Here is a 19,500-nt window from a genome sequence, read left to right as displayed (position 1 = left end):
ATGGGACCAAAAGTAAACTTTCATTTTTGTACACTGAAAAATCTGTGTTCCTGCACGCTGGCCGAATTGCTTGTTTCTGAGTAGAAATTCTAATTTTAGTTGCACAAATTTTTTTATCTGTTTTAATCTTTATTTGGTGTTATATGTTTTCTGTATTTTAAAATTTTTAATGAAGGTGGTCTGAGTTTTTATATACAATGTACGTCCAGAAAGTAAGTTCCGTTTGGTAATAAAAGTAAATTGTGTACAGCTACGGAAAAGTTATTTATTGCACAAAATTCAACAACTCTTAAACTACTTTTCCACATAACTGCCGAAATATTGCAGGCATTTGTCATAGCGTGGCACAAGTTTTTGTATACCTTGTTCATAGAAATTTGCCGCCTGTGTCTTCAACCAGTTGGAAACAGTTTCTTTCAGCTCGTCATCATAGTTGAAGTGTTGACCGCCAAGGAAAGACTTAAGATGTAAGAACAGATGAAAGTCGCTAGGAGCGAGGTCAGGGCTGTACGGAGGATGGTCAAACACGTCCCAGCCAAATCCCGGTTGAAGGTTTTTGTCACATTTGCAGTGTGTGGTCGTGCGTTGTCGTGAAGAAAAACAACACCTTTTGACAGCAATCCTCGGTGCTTATTCTGTATTGCGCGGCGCAATTTCCGAAGTGTCTCGCAATAAGCATCTGCTCTGATTGTTTGACCACGCGGTAAGAAATCAAGAGTAAGATGCCTTTCCAGTCCCAGAACACTGTGCACATCATTTTTCGAGGTGTCAAGATTTGCTTCGGCTTAACCTTTGCTGGGGATGAAGTGTGCCTCCATCCCATTGATTGCCGCTTACTTTCAGGGGTGTCGTAAGAAACCCAAGTTTCATCTCCTGTGACTGTGTCAGAAATTCTTCGCCGCTTTCAGCATAACGGGTCAAAAACTGAAGTGCACTACCCATCCGTTTTGTTTTGTGTTGCTCAGTAAGAATCTTTGGTACCCAACTTGAGCAAAGTTTACGAAATTTCAGTTTTTCGGTAGCAATTTCATGCATTAGTGATCGTGAAATTTGGGGAAATTCCATAGCGAGAGCACTAATTGTAAACCTTCGGTTTTCATGGATCTTGTCATCAACCGCGTGAACCAGTTCTTCTGTAATCAAAGATGGACGCCCACTTCGTTCTTCATCGTGCACATCACTACGTCCGTCATTGAACTTTCGGACCCATCTTCTCACCATTTAATCACTCGTCGCTTTTGGTCCGTAAACATCGCAAATTTGCCGATAAATTTCACTAGGTTTCACTTTCCTCGCATTCAGAAAACGAATCACAGATCTGATTTCACAAGCGGCGGGATTTTCAATCAACACCGACATTGTAAACAAGCACAACAAAGCGTGCGTGACTCACAGCGATCTCCAAATGGCGCGCGTTTCTTCTCCTTGATACAGAACGTGTACTGCGCATGTGCGGAACTGCGATCGCTGAGCTGCAGCGGAGATAAATTGAAACGGAAGTTACTTTCTGGACGTGCCTCGTATTTTTGCCTTGCCGCGAAGTGAAAACTGGATCAATTGAATGAGAAATATATGTAGTTTTAATGAAATTTGAGGAGATAAGTTTAAACGAAATGCAGCAAAAAATTTAATAGGCCATACAAGGAAGTCATGTAGTGTACACATTAGATATTTCTTTACGCTGAAGTGTTTGTTCTTGGGTGATCTGCTTCTTGGCTGAAAGGTATGATACATACATGCATTCCTGAATCAGAACCCGATAACAGAAAAGTACCATAATATCTACCAGATCGCATGGTTGGAAAATGACATGATTGCTTATAACGTTACAAACCAAAAACTTGGAAAACTTCTCTACAACTTTTTTTTTACTAAAATAATATTAATTTCTGTTTAAAAAGAGTTATAATCGAAATTTGTCTTCGTATTTCTTAGGTAGGTTAGTTTAAGAGAATGCTTTATTTCATTGCAAAATGCTTCTTTTATCCATCTAAGCGAAAGGAAAGGAACTGTGTGTAATGTTCGTTGTTTTGAGAAAATTGAACCTTTTCTTCGATGTTGCTTTTTTTCTGAATCTTCTTTCGTTTCTCTTTTTACCCAAAAATATTTTACACAAGTTAACGGCATATTTTTGTGAACTATTTTGTCCTTTGAAGAAAAGAATTTGCGCTCATTTGTTCGAACTGCACAGAACGTAACTTTCGATTGTTAGAAACTGAAAGGGAATAGCTGCTTTGTACAACTTCGAGGTTATTTTGTATAAAATGACGCAGTTCTATCCTTTTTTTGGAATATATTGCAATATGACAGCTCTCTGAATAACATCCCTCTCGAGAATTTTGCCGTTAAGAATTAACTGCCTACTGTTATTTTCATTTGTGAAGATGAGAAATATAGCTAATTAGTTTCGAAAGTACAAGCTACTAATTTCAAAATAAAAAAAAAATTAAATGCAATCTCATTAGGCTATAGAGACATTAGGTATATTTTGGAAGCAGGCAAGATGAAAAATTAGCAACGCCTTCGCCGGGAATCGAACCAAGGCCCTCTGGAATACCGGCCCAGCGTGCAGAACCACTACACAACGAAGGCACGCTAAGAAGGTGGGAGAAATACCTTATAAGGTGGAACAGAAAACTAATCATTATGTTAGAATAACTCATGTTTAGTAGCATAATGGAATATATTTATTCAGTTTTTCCAGGTGCACCATCTGCCGAGCGGTAAAATTACTGAACACTGGTAGTTCCGATCTCCATTCGATTCCAGAAGAACGGGCTGCCTGCATGGGCGTTTTCGTGGTTTTCCTCATGTGTAAGTGTGTATACGAAATAGTTTCCCTTAGAAAGTCCTCCACGAAGGCATCCCTACCCTTAGGCAGATAGGCCACAATCAACTAAGCCAAATGAAACTATTCAGTGTTTCCATTTGGTAACTTGATTCCTTCGGCTACAGTAGTACCCAAAATATAAGGCCGTACTCACTGTATTAAAAAGAAGTATTATAAGGAGTTTTTCTCCGAACTAAATTGTCTAATGTTCATTTAGTATTATAAATAACTTCCATTTCACTGAAATTCAGAGCAGTTAACAACTGAACAGGCATGTCCGGAAATATATCAGGTTATCGTAAAATGCCTATCCTATTTTTCAGAAGTCTGGCAACATTTTATCATCTTTCACTGACTTCGTTCATAAAACTTGTTCTTAACGGCAGAAAATTGAACAAAGTGATTTGCAGCTTCGTCTGAACTGAAAGTTATACTATGGAAGGAGTTTTGAAGATATCGAAACAAGTGGAAATCTGACGCCGTAATGGTAGGCAAATATGGGTGTGACAACCCCTCCCATCCAAGCTCCTATAATATGTAACGGGTGACCAAACTTGTGTTTGGTGTTTTGTTGACTTGATGGAACAATACTCCTTTAAAATATTAATAAGTCCTGGACGTTTCTAAATGAAGGATTTGCACAAATTTCAGACTGGAGGCGTTACACATTGCAAATTGATTGTTTGATTCATTGATAATAGCTAACAAAATACACCTTTATGTTTCCAAGCTTCTTCAGATGTCGCCAAGGCTTGGATAATGGTTATTCTGCCGTGTAGTGTAACGCGGATTTGACTCGGTCAATGAATTTACTTTATCATCAACCGAGGTTGATGATAATGGCAATGGTATTACATACTTGTCCTGCTATGTTATCTGTCAAGCATACAACGGACTAGGCCCTACTGAGAAACCTCCATATCAGAAGGTGGGTCATCTAATCAAAGGTGTTCGAGAGGTAAGAAGTATGCCAATCATGCTGCTGCCCCAGGCCGTCCAAGCCCGGGACTTTAAAATGTTTCTGTCTAATCACTGCTGAACTGGGCAGGTTGGGGTAACCACTTTCCGCGCTCAGAGACTACAGTCGTGGGAACACTGAAAACCTGGAAGTCTGACTGGTCGTCAAGATGCTCCTACCAGTACTACGTGGTAGGACCCATTTCCAGTCGGCCAACCACATCAGACGAAGTACAGAGTTATCATCTCTCTCCACACCTGAGGTTCCCCTACAGCCTATAATGGGACAACCCCCGCCTGATGGAGTGAAGGGTTATTACCTTTTTCCTCATAGGTTCGGAGTCTTCGCCAACTCCTTGTTGTAACTAGGACGATCTTCACTTGGGGTTCTGGAGCCGCCAAGGTACAGATCCGAGTCAATAAAAGACTTCCGGGGCAAACCTCGTTGATGACAAAATATATCATAGAGGCTCCCTGATGGAGATCAAAATCGCCAGCACGAAATTTCGTTAACCATCGTCGGCACTGATGCTCTTATAAAGCATTATGTTCGTAGACCTTGCGAAACTTTTCACGAGTCTTACACATGCATTCTCTTTACAGAAATTAAAGCAGCAAAACATGATGTAAATGTACCAGTTGGATCTTCCATTTTCATCTTCTTATAAAATCTCCGGAGTTCAACCAAATCATTCAGTTTGTAAGAGTGAAGCTAGAGCTATCAGTTGTCAAATGGCACATCAAAGTACAGATGCGAATGGGTCTGGTACTTCGAAACATGAATTTGCGCCATTTGTTGCAAAAATGCTTCGCGCCTTTTCTGGCAATCCAACTGCAAAACAGTTTCTAAAAATACTGAGAAAATAGATATCCCAAACCTTCGTTTGGGGAGCAATATAATAAATCAACATCCCATACAGGTATTCTGTCTATAACATTCTGTTCCATACAATTATTCTTTCCTTACGTATTCAGTCTGAGGTAATGGATGAGGTCTGTCATTCTCCGAACGTTTGACAGAACGGTTGTTCTTTGCTAATTTCAGGTTGCTAAGTATACTGTTTGAGGTGACACTACTCATAATAATGCTAGAATAATGACCTTTTTTTTCTATTTTTAATAATAGCAAAAAAAAATGAGTTACTTAGAGGCAACATATGCGTTTACATTTATACACGAAATATCAAGAAGCGGTAGATCAAGACCATTCAAGTGTCCGCTTATTACCATTCAAGTGTTCCTTAAATGACAAAAGTCTGTTTAAGAGATCCTGGAACTGCAAAAACATGCAGATAAGCTAGAGGAAAGTATATTTTATTTTTAAAAATTTCTTTATACTTTATGCTTACGTAATGTTCAGCATGAGGTAAGTATCTATAACTGAAAAAGCTTTAAAACTGAAATTTATCTTGAAAATTGTATGAAAAGATATGACTAAATATTTCTCCGCAGTTCACGTTGATGATGGAAAAGTGTCCACTTGACATACAAGAAATTTCCATAAAACGAATCCAAGAGCCTCCTCACTGTGAGAGCTGCATTTGTTTTGAGGACAAAATAGAAACTGAACACAAATTTAAAATATCCCCTCACTGCATATTAGAACAGCATCTTCGTCATGTTCCCCAATCAAGTATCCCTGACTGTTTCTCTGAACACCATCACCTCGAAAGCCTCCAGTGTCCAGGCTTCGAAAAGTTTATAGACTCTCCTCCCCCGAAGAACTTGCATCATCAAAAGTAAGTTAAATGTTTCGAGAAAGAATACTTTCATTGAAGACAGTGTACATGCTTAAAAGAGAGTCGGAAAAATTTACAATAAATTAAAATTATGTACTGTTCTGTTATCGGAACCGGATTCAGAAATATATGTATGCTTGGATGTAATGTGTATGTCTGGATATATTGCGTTTATGCATACATATATAATATATATGTATATCCGTGATATGTATATATATAAAACAGGTGGCCATAATTAAACTGACAGTGCTCACAGTGTTCTGTAGCGCGATCTATTTGCGAGAATGACGCCACATTTTGTAGGAAGATTAAACAAGACGGGGGACGAAGGATTCCGCGAAAAAAATAGATCCAAAAGTCACCGCTAGGGGGATATTTGGCGCTATGTAATAGAAATGCATTCAAATGAGGTTCAATGTGGCTGCCGTTGTTGTGGACCACATATTGCATTCTGTGCACAGTATGCAGAACAGCAGAAAGTAACATGTCTGCAGGAATGTCCCGTACAGTCCGTGATATGTTATCCTTCAACGTAGCCAGGTCCTGGACCACTCCTTGATAGACCTTGGACTTAAGGTAACCCCATAGCCAGAAGTCGCATGGGGTAAGATCAGGCGGCCGAGGTGGCCATGCAGTTGGAAAGTTGCGGTTAATGACGCTTTCTGTTGTGAATTTCTGTCGTAGCATCTGTCGCACCCGTACAGCAACGTGTGGAGGGGCTCCATCTTGCATGAAAATGAGTTCCCCCAGGCATTGTCTTTGCTGAAGTGCCGGAATGACAAAGCTGTTCAACATGTGGTGATATTTCTCTCCGATAACAGAACAGGTTTCCAGTCCTGTCGGGGTAATGTTCTCACAGAAGAATGGACCTACGATAAATTCCGCTGTGAACCCACACCAAACAGTTACCTTTGTGAATGTAAGGGAATTGCTGTGACTGCATGTGGTGGTTTGTCATCCCAAATTCGGCAGTTCTGGGTATTCACAGTTCCATTCAGGTAATAGTGGGCCTCGTCTCCCCATAAGATCATCCATCACGGCCAAGCATCATCCACCTACATTCTGGCAAGAAAGGTGAGAGCAAAAGTCAATTGCTTATCATGTTCGAGGTACGGTAACTCTTGTACACGGCTGATCTTGTACGGATAGAAGTTGATAATCTTTCGTAATATTTTCCATACCGTACTGTAAGGCATATCCATATTCCATAAGGTTTATCCATAATAAAAGGTAATTTTATTCCGTATTAATTGCATTTGTTAACACTCTATTTTCTATTACGCAGCGCCAAATATTCCCCTATCGGTGACTTTTGGAACTAATTTTTTTTCGCGGAATCCTTCGTCCCCCGTCTTGTTTAATCTTCCTACAAAATGTGGCGTCATTCTTGCAAATGGATCGCGCTACAGAACATTGTGAGCACTGTCAGTTTAATTATGGCCACCCGGTATATATATATACACTTTGCACCAAAAAAGTAGGACAGTTCTATATCTCCCGTTCTACTGGGCTGATTGATGAAATTCAAATTGCGTTTTTCAAGTCTCGGAAGCGTGACTTAGGATATATATTAGATTTAAATATAACATCTTTCTAACATAGTTATTTTGAAACAAAATCGGACTTTTCCTGAAATGACATACTGATTTTTTCGATTCTACAACTCAAATTATGCCAAAATATTAATTTTTATAAAAATTTTGTGAAAAACTTGCCGAGAAATTAAAAAAATTACCTAGGCGCACTTTTTTTATTTTGCGCCATAAGTGAGTTACACAGTGAAATTCTTAATTTATAGTAACCTTCTTTCCTTTCCCTTTCACTGCACGAGAGGAAGAAAATGTTGCATCATTCATATTCTTTCAAATAATTTTGGAAAAGTGCTTTAACCACATTCGGTGTTATTATCGCTTATAATAAATATGCCAAATTTTAAAACGTGCATATATATATATATATATATTGCTCCTTATTAAAATTCTCAAAAATAATCTAATACCCATTCAATTTATTAACCATTGCCTTAAAAGAGCAGGCGTTAAATACTCACTCTAAATCATTTAACTGATAAGGATATGATAATTTGTTCCTAAACCTGAGAAGGCGGTATAAGTTGGATGACTATCAGTTGAAAGATTTGTATATAGTGTAATTACTCAGTTGTATATATTGTAAAAAGCTAATTGTCTTCAGACTTATGCAATTACTATGCTGTTACTAAAAAAAATGGGCCTATTTCATAATCTTTAGTCTGTCTAATAGCTCTTAGACAGTGAAAATTATTTTTTTCCTTTCTTAAATTCTTAATCATTTCGACACGACAATTAGCCAGAAATTAATTAATTTCTATTCACTAGTATTTTCAAAAAAATCTTAACAGACAGTTTCTCTCAAATAAGAACTCCACATAATACATTCCTCAAAAATTCCGAGTCCCACCCACTACCATAAATTACTTCACCCAAGTATTACCGACTGATATTATTCAAAGCCCTCGCTGCCGCTAAGAATTTTTCGGACATCCTACACTTCTGAGTCAGACGCGAAGAGAACACTTTGCCGACTCCCCACTAGAAAGAATGTAAGTCACTTATTACTTTTTCTGGCCTTTATTTCTTCATGTGCATTCACTGTTCTTATTATATTTTTTATTTTATATTATTTTTGATTTATCTTTACAAAGTTTGCATTATTTATCTTATTTTGTAACCTTCTATGTTTATTTCAACTTTATACTTTGAATTCTATTTCATAATGACAATTTCAAATGCTTCATTTTTACAAATAATATAGAACTCAAATGCATAAACACGGCGGTGTCGGGGGACGGTTACTCGAGTTTTTTCGGAATTCCCTAGAGAAATTGCTTTTCACTCAAAATTGAATTGGCTAAAATGCTTCATAGGAATAAGTTCTTTGAGTATCAGCATTGGTACATAATCCCTTCTATTGCGGAAATATTTGGCCTGACTAGAATTGCCGGTTTGGCTTGACCTTATTACTCGAGTAAAGACGAAACACCTTCGTATTTATGTATTTATTTTTTAATCATTGTTCATAGAACAATGGGTTGGTTTGTTCCCCTTGAAAAGTCAACTAATTTCCAATCAATAACAATGATTACATGGATTTAATTTAATTTTTTCTTTTACAATTGAAATATTGTTCTTCATGATGATTTAACATTTTACTTTCAAGTTACTTCAAAACATCTTTCAAAATATAACTTATTAGCATGGATTCACTCTTTTAAAAATTTCTACTTCAATTAAACTTAGGAGATAATATAATCAATTAATCAATATTGTTTAGGAAATAAATTATTATTAACTTACTTTGCAGCAATTGCGCAAGTAATAGTAACTTGTTTTCTCACTAAATGCATTTAAGATCATACCACATTTGATATATATATATATATATATATATATATATATATATATATATTTATGCATGTCTTGGGAAATTTTGAATAAAAACTTAATTTTTTGAAGGTATGCTTACGAATACATCTGCTTTAAAGTGATGGTAAAAAGTTTACAGCTTCAAAAATGTTTTCCAAAAATTTATAAAAACTACTAAAAAATATAAGTTTTAAAAATAAAACCAGAACATATTCGCGAATGTTGTTTGGATTGAACCTCATTGGTGCTGTGCGGATCATGATGGCCTATTTCTTTTTTTCTTTTTTTAACCCAAAAGAGATATTAGTCCAGAATGGGATATTAATCTCGAAACGGCATTTTGCGTTGAATCACTATAAACGGCATATCACTTTTAAGATTGTAGCCACCAAATATTATCGCCCTGTATTATATTTAAAAAAAAATTAAATAATGCAGATTCTGCATGAATGTATGCATGATTCTCGCATTGTGAAAAAACAAGGTACCTACAGACATCCAGTTCTGAATAATGTAGTTCTCCACCTGAACATGGGCACCTGGAAGCCCGAGTTTTGAATTTCCGATTGGTTTTATTGCGTATTTTACATTTTGTAAAGCATTAGCGAATTTTTGATTAACAAATTCAACGATTTCAAAAAGATTAATGGCAACAATGTACGGTAACAAACATTTTTATCTTCGGTGTGCGAGACTGTATATCGGAAATTCTAAAGATATATTGTTTGTAAATAATTTGTGATTTTTTGTTCAATTGAATTTTATGTGGCGTAAGAGCCGAGAGAGTGTTATTTAACAAATAAAATAAACACACAAAAGATAAACACACAAAAGCAGAATAAAATAAACACACACACACAAAAAAAAAACAGCTTAGTAAGAAAACTGAACATTGATATGATGAACTGAAAAAACAGAAAAATGTTTTACAAGACTTAACGTTGTATGCTATACTGCTTTTAAAATTTTTGTAATTTTCCTGTTGAATTGTATGAGCGAAGAAAATGGTGTCTAATAATAAAACTAAAAAAAATCTGGTGTGTACACCACATGACTTCCTTGCACGGAATATTAAATTATACGCACTTTTTTCTTGAATTTCATTTAAATTGATTGGATTGAATAAAATATACTTCGTCGACAGCGCATGAACCACAACAGAATAAATGCACTCTTTAAAATTCATTATATTTGTTTACTATAAGGACACTCTGAATGCACAAAATTTATATCATTTGAAGAATTATCTTATCGTTGCCACATGTTCTATTCAAATACTATAATAAAGCTAGAATGATGTATGAAAGAAATTAAGCAAAGAAAACAGAAGAAAAGAAACAGTTTTTTCACAGACGATTTAGTATTTCTCATTCAATTAATTCAGTTCTCACTTCGCGACAAGGCAAAAATACATAAAAACTCAAAATATCTGTATTAAAAATTACGAAGTAAATCTTAAACACTTATTTCCTCGAAAAATTTCAAGAAAGGATTAAGCATGATTTAATTCGCAATAATACATGAAGGCGTTATTTTTGTTGTTGCGAAGCTTAGTCTCTCCAGATTGGCAACAAATCTACAATTCTGCTGTTTCAAATGTAAACAAATATGTCCGCCATGTTATTTAAAATTTAACCGCACTTAAACAGCTTTTAAATTGTTGATAATTGTACAAATATTGCTTCCAGAATTACGAAAGGCATAAAAACCTTAACCAGAAGATAAGAACAACATAATTCAATCATTTTTAAAGCAAAAAATGTACAATTTACAAACATATAAGAGTAAAGAAACTGAGGTCACTGTGCCGAGTAACAGAGTGAATATACATATAAATATAGTATTTATATACGTTTGGTGCGGCCGATTGCAACCAAAATACGAGGTGCACATCTACATGTTATAGCAGTCCTATATACAAAATTTCAACGTTCTGAGGCTACTCGTTTTTCGAGTTATGCGAGATACGTACGTACGCACATACGTTCGTACAGACTGTACTGGCGTCTGTACGAACGTTCGTACAGACGCCACGAAAAATTCTCTTCAGAATTCATTTTAAAGCAGTTTTGTAAAATTTTTTTTTTTTTTTTTTTTTTTTTTTTTTTTTTTTTTGAGGAAACGAGTCTTTTATTCTGTCCTTACGTACAGATATCACGCAAAAACATCGTTGAATTGCATTCGATAGTGGTCAAAATGGATATTTTCGTTGAAATATGCTGCCTGAAACTTTTCGCGATTACAATATTTCCTTTTTACTTCGTACAAGGAAGTAAAAAAAGACAAAAAAAAAAAAAAGTTTGTACGTGTAAGTGTAACAGCAGACTGCTAGACTACGAGCTCAGCGACAGCGTAAAAACCCTTAACAAACTCTTCTGGATGACCGTTAAAATCTGAAACCTTTCAGAGTTTTTTTAAAAATTATTTGGTACTTTTCCGTTTCGCCGGCGCAAATCTCGCCAAGCAGACTTTATTGGCGACAACATACAGTATGCACATAAAAAATATTAAAAAAAAATGTTAGTTCTAAGAATTCGTTTTTTGAAGGCATAAACATTTTAATATCGCTTACAATTTTATAAAAAGCCAATAAATAAAGGCAATAAATTTGCAAAAAGACATTAAATTAAGAATTTACTATGGTTCAACATCCTGATTCGCCGGTTCATATCACGTGACCCCAAGCGATCTCATCTCACGTAAACTACTCTACAAAAATCTAATGCTCTCAGTAATTATCTACATTAATTTGAAGTTAAATCTTAATTTGGAACACAAGTTTAAATGCAAGAAATATTTCAGTTCGTACGAATAACTTACTCAGAAATTATGTAAAAATGCAGTACTTTACTTCGCTAATGCATTCTCATTAGAGTCGAGGAATTTAACCTTTGACTTTACCTTTTCTATATTTTCGGCTTCGGGCAAGCGCTGTGATTGCATCCTAACTGACTTAATTACCGAAAATGGCCTTAGACATAAAACTGAACTATCTGATAAAAATTCATGTAATTATATGCCAGTAATGAAAGAAACAATCAATCTGATAAGAAAAAGCTGCGACTTGTTTTGAAAATGAGCCGTAAAAGGTTACCAGCGAGAATATTCCGTTTGGCATCGGTTGTATCATTATTGGCGACTTTATCGCTTGCGCCGGCAAAACGGAAAAGTACCAATTATTTTTGTCAGTTACTTGCCGTTATATTGCTGTATTCACTGTCATGTGTATGTAATACGTATTTTTTCAGATTCCATGCATGTTGTAACAGCGACTTTATGAAACTGAAATTATTTCTGTGGCACTTAGATGCTTCCTTGTTGGATGATTACGTTAAGCGAATTTCCGAAAACTTAGATATAGATGGCTACAAAAGATTATTTCGAGAAGTGAGTATAAAAAACATTATATTTAACAAAAAAAAAAAAAAAAAAAAAAAAAACATAACTGATATTGGGTTTTTTCCCCCCTCAAAATCATGCTTTGCTTTTACATGCTCGCCTTCCTTCAGTTGTGGGACAGAAAAAAGCAGTTTAAAGACACGATACTTTCCTCTCGATGTTTCAGTGAGCTACCAAGTATATGTCACGCTTGTTTCCTGGAAGACCTCTGTTGTTATCATGATTTCTGTGATCTCGAAAAGGTAAGTATTGTAATTTCTCTTCCTTCCAAATTCATGTTCAGGAACATATAATGTCTAAGGCTTTAAAACTTACTTGCTTATGCTATAGAATCATTAGGTTATTTTGAGGCAGGAGACGGGGAAAAAATAGCATTGCTCTCACCGGAACTCGAATCCTGGACCTGTCGAATATGCGTTAAATATTCTTCAAGTTATACCCCGAAGGCATGCGGAAAAAGAGGGAGAAAATACCTTATAATTTCTTTCACCTAACGGCTGATCCTACCTATGTTAGCGATTAGCTGCCCAAACGGTTATATAGTGGTTAGCCTCGCTGGCTGCCGTGCCGAAGGGCTTGAGTTCGAATCCCGGAGAAAGCAGGGATATTTGTAAATATATAGTGTTCGTACGGCATGGAGGCACTCAAAATATGCGGCGAGCCGAAAGTACTTTCGAGAGGTTGGTGGTAGGGAAAGAGAGATAGGAGACCCTCGGATCCCTTGCCTCCCCGGGTGCTCTTCATCAAAATTGGAGGAGGAACTGAGCTAAATCGCATCGTCACCTGTAAGGTGCTCAAGGCTGTTGCCAACGACAGGCTGTTGCCCGGTGAATTTCGTGGCCTTGGGCTGACTATTGGTCAAACAAGTGAGCATCAGCAGAAACAACAGCAACATTAGTGATTATCGCCTGGGTTAACTATTAGCTCACAAGATAACGTTTCCACTTCAAGTCTTAGATACTAATTTAAGGTGTGCAAAAGCGCTTATTTTTCTATTTCCAGCCAAAAGTCAGATAGCTCTACACTAAGTAGAAGTCAAAACTCCCAGCAGTTGATGCCTTAAGAACAACCAACGATTTCCCGACAAAAGATAAGACTCTTCATAGGTGGCCGCAGGCCACGAAACACGGGTTCCTGGGCCGGAGCCATATCCCAGGCTATCAAGATATGTGATAAACCTTGTTCGCTATGACTTGCTACTAAAAATAAAACCAAACTAAAGATTAGGACTTTTCAAAAGCTTATGCTAAAGCAGAGAGGTGGGAGCAAAAGTATAGCCTACGTAGTTCTATAACACATTTTGAGTCGGAACGGGAAACTGCATGACTATCTAACACTTAACGACCTTTGTCAAAACTTGAATAGGTCTTACTCTGTGAGTGGTTTCTGCAACAAGGGGGCAGTTCTGAGGAACGTGTTTCACTTAGCTACGGTTAACCTTTTGAAGACGGGATGGCCATTATAGTGGCCATAGAGTCCTCTCTTTGAAAAGACGGGGTTGTCCACTTTAGTGGCTATGTATTTTTGCCCCATTTTCCAGGCTGAAAAGTGGGGTGAAATGTCAAATTTGACGTCCCTCCGGTTTTAACCACTTATCTCTTTCAAAGGTCTTCCTTTTGTGACATAGATGCACCCCTCTGAGATTCCATTAAACTACACACAAGAATCTTTGTTGCAAATAGGAGGTGATTTCTTAAAGGGGGGAAAGCATTCGGGTCAAGATTCCCCGTCCTTTGGTACCTTTTACTGCTACCAAAGCCCCGGCCTCAAAAGGTTAAGATTTCATTAAAAAAAAATACTTCTCATCTAAGTCAGTATTGTGATGAGACAAGGAACACATAAAAGAAATTAATATCAAATTAATTATTAATAAAGCATAGATCATAAATGTCACAAGTAGATTAATAAATAACCTTAACTAATTGTGTGAAATTCAAAAATTTCTCATAAAAGTCTTCCGATTTGCCTCTTTAAAAATTGTGTGCAACTTAATCTAAAAGAAATGAAATAGTTAGCTGTGGTATAGTAAATGTTCGATAACTTCAAAACAGTATAGAAATACAACAAAGTGAAACATAAAATTAGCAAAGCAAAAGCGTTGAGTTTGGTGCAGATTTAGTCAAGATCTCAATCAATTCCGAAAGCGAACAGCTACAGGTTCCCTTTCATCAGGAGCAAAGAAATCTGCAAGATTGGAAAGCAGCAGATGCAACGGTCATATTTATACCCTACGGTAGTAAAGCGAACAAGAACGTAGCGCCATCTGTCGACAAAAATACCTTCTGATGCTCCTGATGAAGAGGGACTTGTACCTGTTTGCCTTCGAAATTGATTGAGATCCTGACTAAATCTACGCCAAAGTTATTGCTTTGCTGATTTTTGTTTGATAAACTTTCTAAAGTTACATTATTATAAGCTAGTTATTATGTCTAAAATTTCGTCTGCTAGAGACGTAAACTGGTTGTATGAATTCTTCCTCTCCCTCCTCCATCCAGCCTAAGTTAAAGCATATAGAAAAAGCGATTTCTACTTAACAGCATGATCTGCATTATTGTATTCATTGTTGTAAAAAATAACTTTCAGGGAAGAGGATGTTACATGTATAAAGTTTTTGCTGGAAAGTTTCCTATAATTATTTAATTAGAAAGTTTCTTCCAAGCGATTCACATTCATTGCACATATTAAACTTTAATTTTTTAATGGTCATCTTTATCTGGTAATGTAATAATGAAACATTTTCTCATTTCAGTTAGCGAAGAAGTGGGCAAAAACAGGATCAGCATAAGATAGCAAAGATGTTCTAAATTGTAGTAATTTTTTCAAAAAAAAAAAAAAAAAAAAAAAAAAAACTTTTCTCTTGGCATACCTCCTTCTCAAAACTTTTATGTGTGTTTTGCTATGGCGAATGTCTGGGACTTACGCATTAAAAAATCTATCCTATTGGCTAGAAATGTATTGATAAGTCATATTATGATTCAACTATGCCATGTAAAAAGTTGAGAAACCATACAACATTATTTCGACGAGGTTAATCAGAAACATATTGTTACGAACCTTTTTTTTACAAATAAGATAAATTATGTGTGAAATAGTTCTAATTTTCTGTATAATGTAACATGAAAAGCTGAGAGCGACGATGTTCTGGCGGGGAAAATATGCTGGAAAAAGTCTGTTTAACAACGGGTAAATGGATATCTCACTAATTTGACGAGATATCGCCACTAATTTTTGCCTCCAAATTTGGCGGGAAATCGCAAAACGACGCCAACTTGACGATCATTTGGCGACATTTCGCTCCGGTCTCAGTATAACTGTAATATTATAATTGAATAACTGTAACTGATCCTCTATGTAGCTGTAACCGTATTCGCTTCTCATATGCCTTCTAGTAATTTCGAGAAATCGAAGATACTCGGCGGCGAGGTGAAAACTGTATAAGATCGGAGACAGCATCAGTTTCTTAGTTGTTTAGTTCAGGGTAATTTCGGAGTATTGAGATATCTCTGTGTGAGCTTTCTCTTTAGATGCGCTTTGCATTGCATTGTGTTTAACGTTCTTAGAATTTGGAGCTGTAACTACTGACTATACTCTGCGATACTGTAAAAAACTGTACGACTATTTTTGTGGAAAACTCCAGAACTCTGAAGTTTTTCTTTTGATAAAATAAATCTCATCAAGCTGTCATCGCACCTATGTGCATTCCTGTACACACGCAACCATATGTCTCTATCCTTGACTACCGGTTCTAGAAAGTTATTTTGATCTTTCAGATTCTGAGATACTGATAAGGCTGTAATGTCGTGTATTCTTAGCTATCATAAAATGTACGTGACGTTGAAGACTGTGTAGAGAATTATCACTAAGTCTTTTAAAGTACTGCAAAGTCAGAAAAAAGGTGCATAGAAGAACCCTTTATTAACTCAAATACGTCACCAACTCGTGCTTAAATCAGAAAGGTAAAGAATAACTTAAAACTGATGTAGTTCAGTATAGCCGGCCGCCAAAACGTATACTGGTTGGGGTCGCTGACAGCCGTTCCAAAGGGTTCGGTTCGAATCCCTGAGAAGGCATGGATGTTTGTAAATGTATATTGTCCGTGTCGCGTCGGGGCACTCTAAATATGCGGCGAGCCGAAAGTCATCTCAAGAGGTTGGCGATAAGGGAAGAGGGGTGGAAGACCTTCGGATTCGTCCCCACCGGGGTGCTCTCCATCAAAATTGGGGGGGGGGGAACTGAAGTAAATCATACTGTTACCTGTAAGGTGCTCAAGGGCTGTTGCCAACGACAGGAGTATCTTATGCTCCTTGCCCCGAGGAATTTCGTGGGCGTGAGCTGATTATAGGTCAGACAAGTGAGCATTAGTCAACAACAACAAATATAGACTGTCGGTTTAGGTTCAGCCTGTTCATTACTATATTATCTCGCACAAGCTGGCTCTGACTGTAAAGAAGTCAGCGAAAACAAGCCGAATGGCAAGACTAACTTAACGCCGCAGAATTACTACAAAGTTAGCAACGTTTCCTTCAAGCAGGCAGAACACGCTCTGATTTCATCCTTCAAAACCTACGTACTTCATGCTGCTTATTTGAATATTGTGCGTGTTGGAAATTGCATTCTGGCAGAGAAATGAAATGAGGTTTGACAGGTTTAACGGGTTATAAAATTAAACACTGAAGTGATAAAAGTCATGGGATAGCAATATGCAAATATACAGATGGCAGTAGTATCGCGTAGAAAATGTATAAATGCGAAGTGCTTTGGCAGGGCTTTCATTTGTGTTCAAGTTATTCATGTGAAGAGGCTTTGACGTGATTATGGCCGCACGACGGGAATTGACAGACTTTGAACGCGGAATGGTAGTTGGAGCTAGACGCATGGGTCATTCCATTTCGGATATCGTTAGGGAATTCAACATTCCGAGATCCACAGTGTCAAGAGTGTGCCGAGAGTATCTAATTTCAGGCATAACATCCCACCATGGACAACGCAGTGGCCGACCACCTGCACTTAACGACCGAGACCAGCGACGTCTGCGTAGAGATTTCAATGTTCACAGACAAGCAACACTGCGTCAAATAACCGCAGAAATCAATGTGGGACGTACGAGGGACGTGTCCGATAGGACAGTGCGGCGAAATTTGTCTTCCTTGGGCTATGCCAGCAGAAGACCGACTCGAGTGCCTTTACTGACAGCACGACATCGCCTGCAGCGACTCTCGTGGGCTCGTGAGCATATCGGTTGGTCCCTAAAGGAATGGTAAACCGTGGCTTGGTCAGATGAGTCACGATTTCAGTTGGTAAGAGCTGATGTTAGGGTTCGAGTGTGACGCTGACTCCACGAAGCCATGGACCCAAGTTGTCAACAAGGCACTGTTCAAGCTGGTGGTGGTTCCATAATGGTCTGGGCTGTTTTTACATGACATGGACTCGGTCCTCTGGTGCAACCGAACCGATCATTGACTGGAAATGGATACCTTCAGCTACTTGGAGATCACTTACAGCCATTCATGGACTTCAAGTACTCAAACAACGATGGGATTTTTATAGATGACAATGCGCCATGTCACCGGGCCACAATTGTTCGCGATTGGTTAGAAGAACATTCTGGACAATTCCAGCGAATGATCTGGCCACCTAGATCGCCCGACATGAATCCCATCGAACATTTATGGGACATCATCGAGAGGTGAGTTCATGCCTAAAATCCTGAACCGTCAACACTTTCACAATTATGGACGTCTATAGAGGCATCATGGCTCAATATTCCTGCAGGGGACTTCCAACGACTTGTTGAATCCATGCCACGTCGAGTTGCTGCACTTCGGCGGGCAAAAGGAGGACGGACAAATATTAGGATGTATCCCATGACTTTTGTCACTTCAATGTATAGGAACATATAAATGTCTTAGCCTGTGAAGGACTCTTTTGACATTAATTACTTGCACATGTTCAGTAACCTTTCTTCGATATGAGTTCAGCCTGTTCATTTCTGAATAGTTTGTAGTGCCTTGGAATGCACTACTTCTTTTTTCCCCTTAGTTTTTGCCCAAGAAACTGGCACTCAATAATGGCATACTGTTAAATTTGTTAAATCCTTCCTTCTTTTAAATTTGAGTATCATTACTATAGTATCAAAGATGTATGAAAATATACTGAAACAAAATTTACTATACGTAATTTTTTATATGTTGTAGAAAGTGGATCAAGTGCAGCATGAATTTCCCAAGAACAAATGTAATTGTGGTTCCAAAGGAAATGTGGCTCCATTTATTCAAACATCCACACAAAAAGTAATGCCAGAGAAAACGCCTGGAAGTGATGAATCACTGGACTTAAAAACAATGGAATTATTACAGAAGATATTTGCAAGCGATGATTCCCTCATGTCAAGTGGAAAACAATCAACAGAAAATAAATCTGCAAGTGATGATACTCTACTCTCAAAACGAAAAGCTTCAACAGACAGACCATCTTTAAGCGATGGTTCTGAGGCATCAAAAGAAAGCCAGTCCATGAAAAATGAATCCGTAAATGAAGATTCACAGGAAGATAAATTACAAGCAGAAGCATCAAAAGACAATGATTTACAAGAGACTAAGGACAAAGAAAAATATCCAGTATTTTCTAGCAATCGCAATTCAGTCCTTTAGAAACTTGCAGTTAAAATAAGATTATAACTTTAAATTCCTATGTTTAACAGATTAGTTCAGAGATATATGATATCCCATTTCTACAAAGAAGTTAATAAATATTTAAGCAGCTAGTAACTACTTGACTGTTATAATGTTAACATATTATTGTGAAATGACAAGTTGCGGTAAGATAGCTTACCCGCGAAGCGGCTTTAGGGTTGACAGAAAATGGCTTGGAAAGGCGGGGTTGCCAGATTTTGCGCGAAATCGTCCACTTGGCGACATCTGGAGACAAAATTGGCGGTATGTCTTAGAACGAGAACATTCTCGAGAAAATCAGTAAGAATTCGATCTAGAATATTTTCGTTCCGTCTATGGCATATCCTTAATTTCCATATGCCATATTTGGCGATTTCAAGCCAAATATGGCAACCCTAAACCTGCTTTGCGGGGAAGCTATCTTACCGCATCTGGGCATTTTGCAACAGTATTGAAACTTTTTATACCAATTTCTCTTTTAGAAAATAATAGTATTA

The 19,500-nt window shown here is 37.3% G+C and overlaps 1 protein-coding gene across 1 annotated transcript in view; it reads left to right on the top strand.

The window, feature by feature from the left end:
• The window catches only part of LOC118181630 (uncharacterized), a 35,476-nt gene extending 16,377 nt beyond the window's left edge, over window positions 1-19,099 (top strand). The window contains exons 2-5 of the mRNA XM_035350795.2: window positions 5,240-5,526; window positions 12,182-12,320; window positions 12,443-12,574; window positions 18,527-19,099. Of these exons, the coding sequence (XP_035206686.1) occupies window positions 5,249-5,526; window positions 12,182-12,320; window positions 12,443-12,574; window positions 18,527-18,982 (1,005 nt within the window). The 5' untranslated portion in view covers window positions 5,240-5,248 and the 3' untranslated portion in view covers window positions 18,983-19,099. The remainder of the gene's footprint in view (window positions 1-5,239; window positions 5,527-12,181; window positions 12,321-12,442; window positions 12,575-18,526) is intronic.
• Window positions 19,100-19,500: the final 401 nt, after the last annotated feature.

This window comes from Stegodyphus dumicola, chromosome 1 (genome assembly GCF_044657685.1).
Source record: "Stegodyphus dumicola isolate Sdum_Otavi_A_Nest chromosome 1, ASM4465768v1".
Lineage (NCBI taxonomy): Eukaryota > Metazoa > Arthropoda > Arachnida > Araneae > Eresidae > Stegodyphus > Stegodyphus dumicola.
The sequence above is the reverse complement of the archived record's forward strand: the minus strand, read 5'-3'. Positions and strand labels throughout refer to the sequence as shown.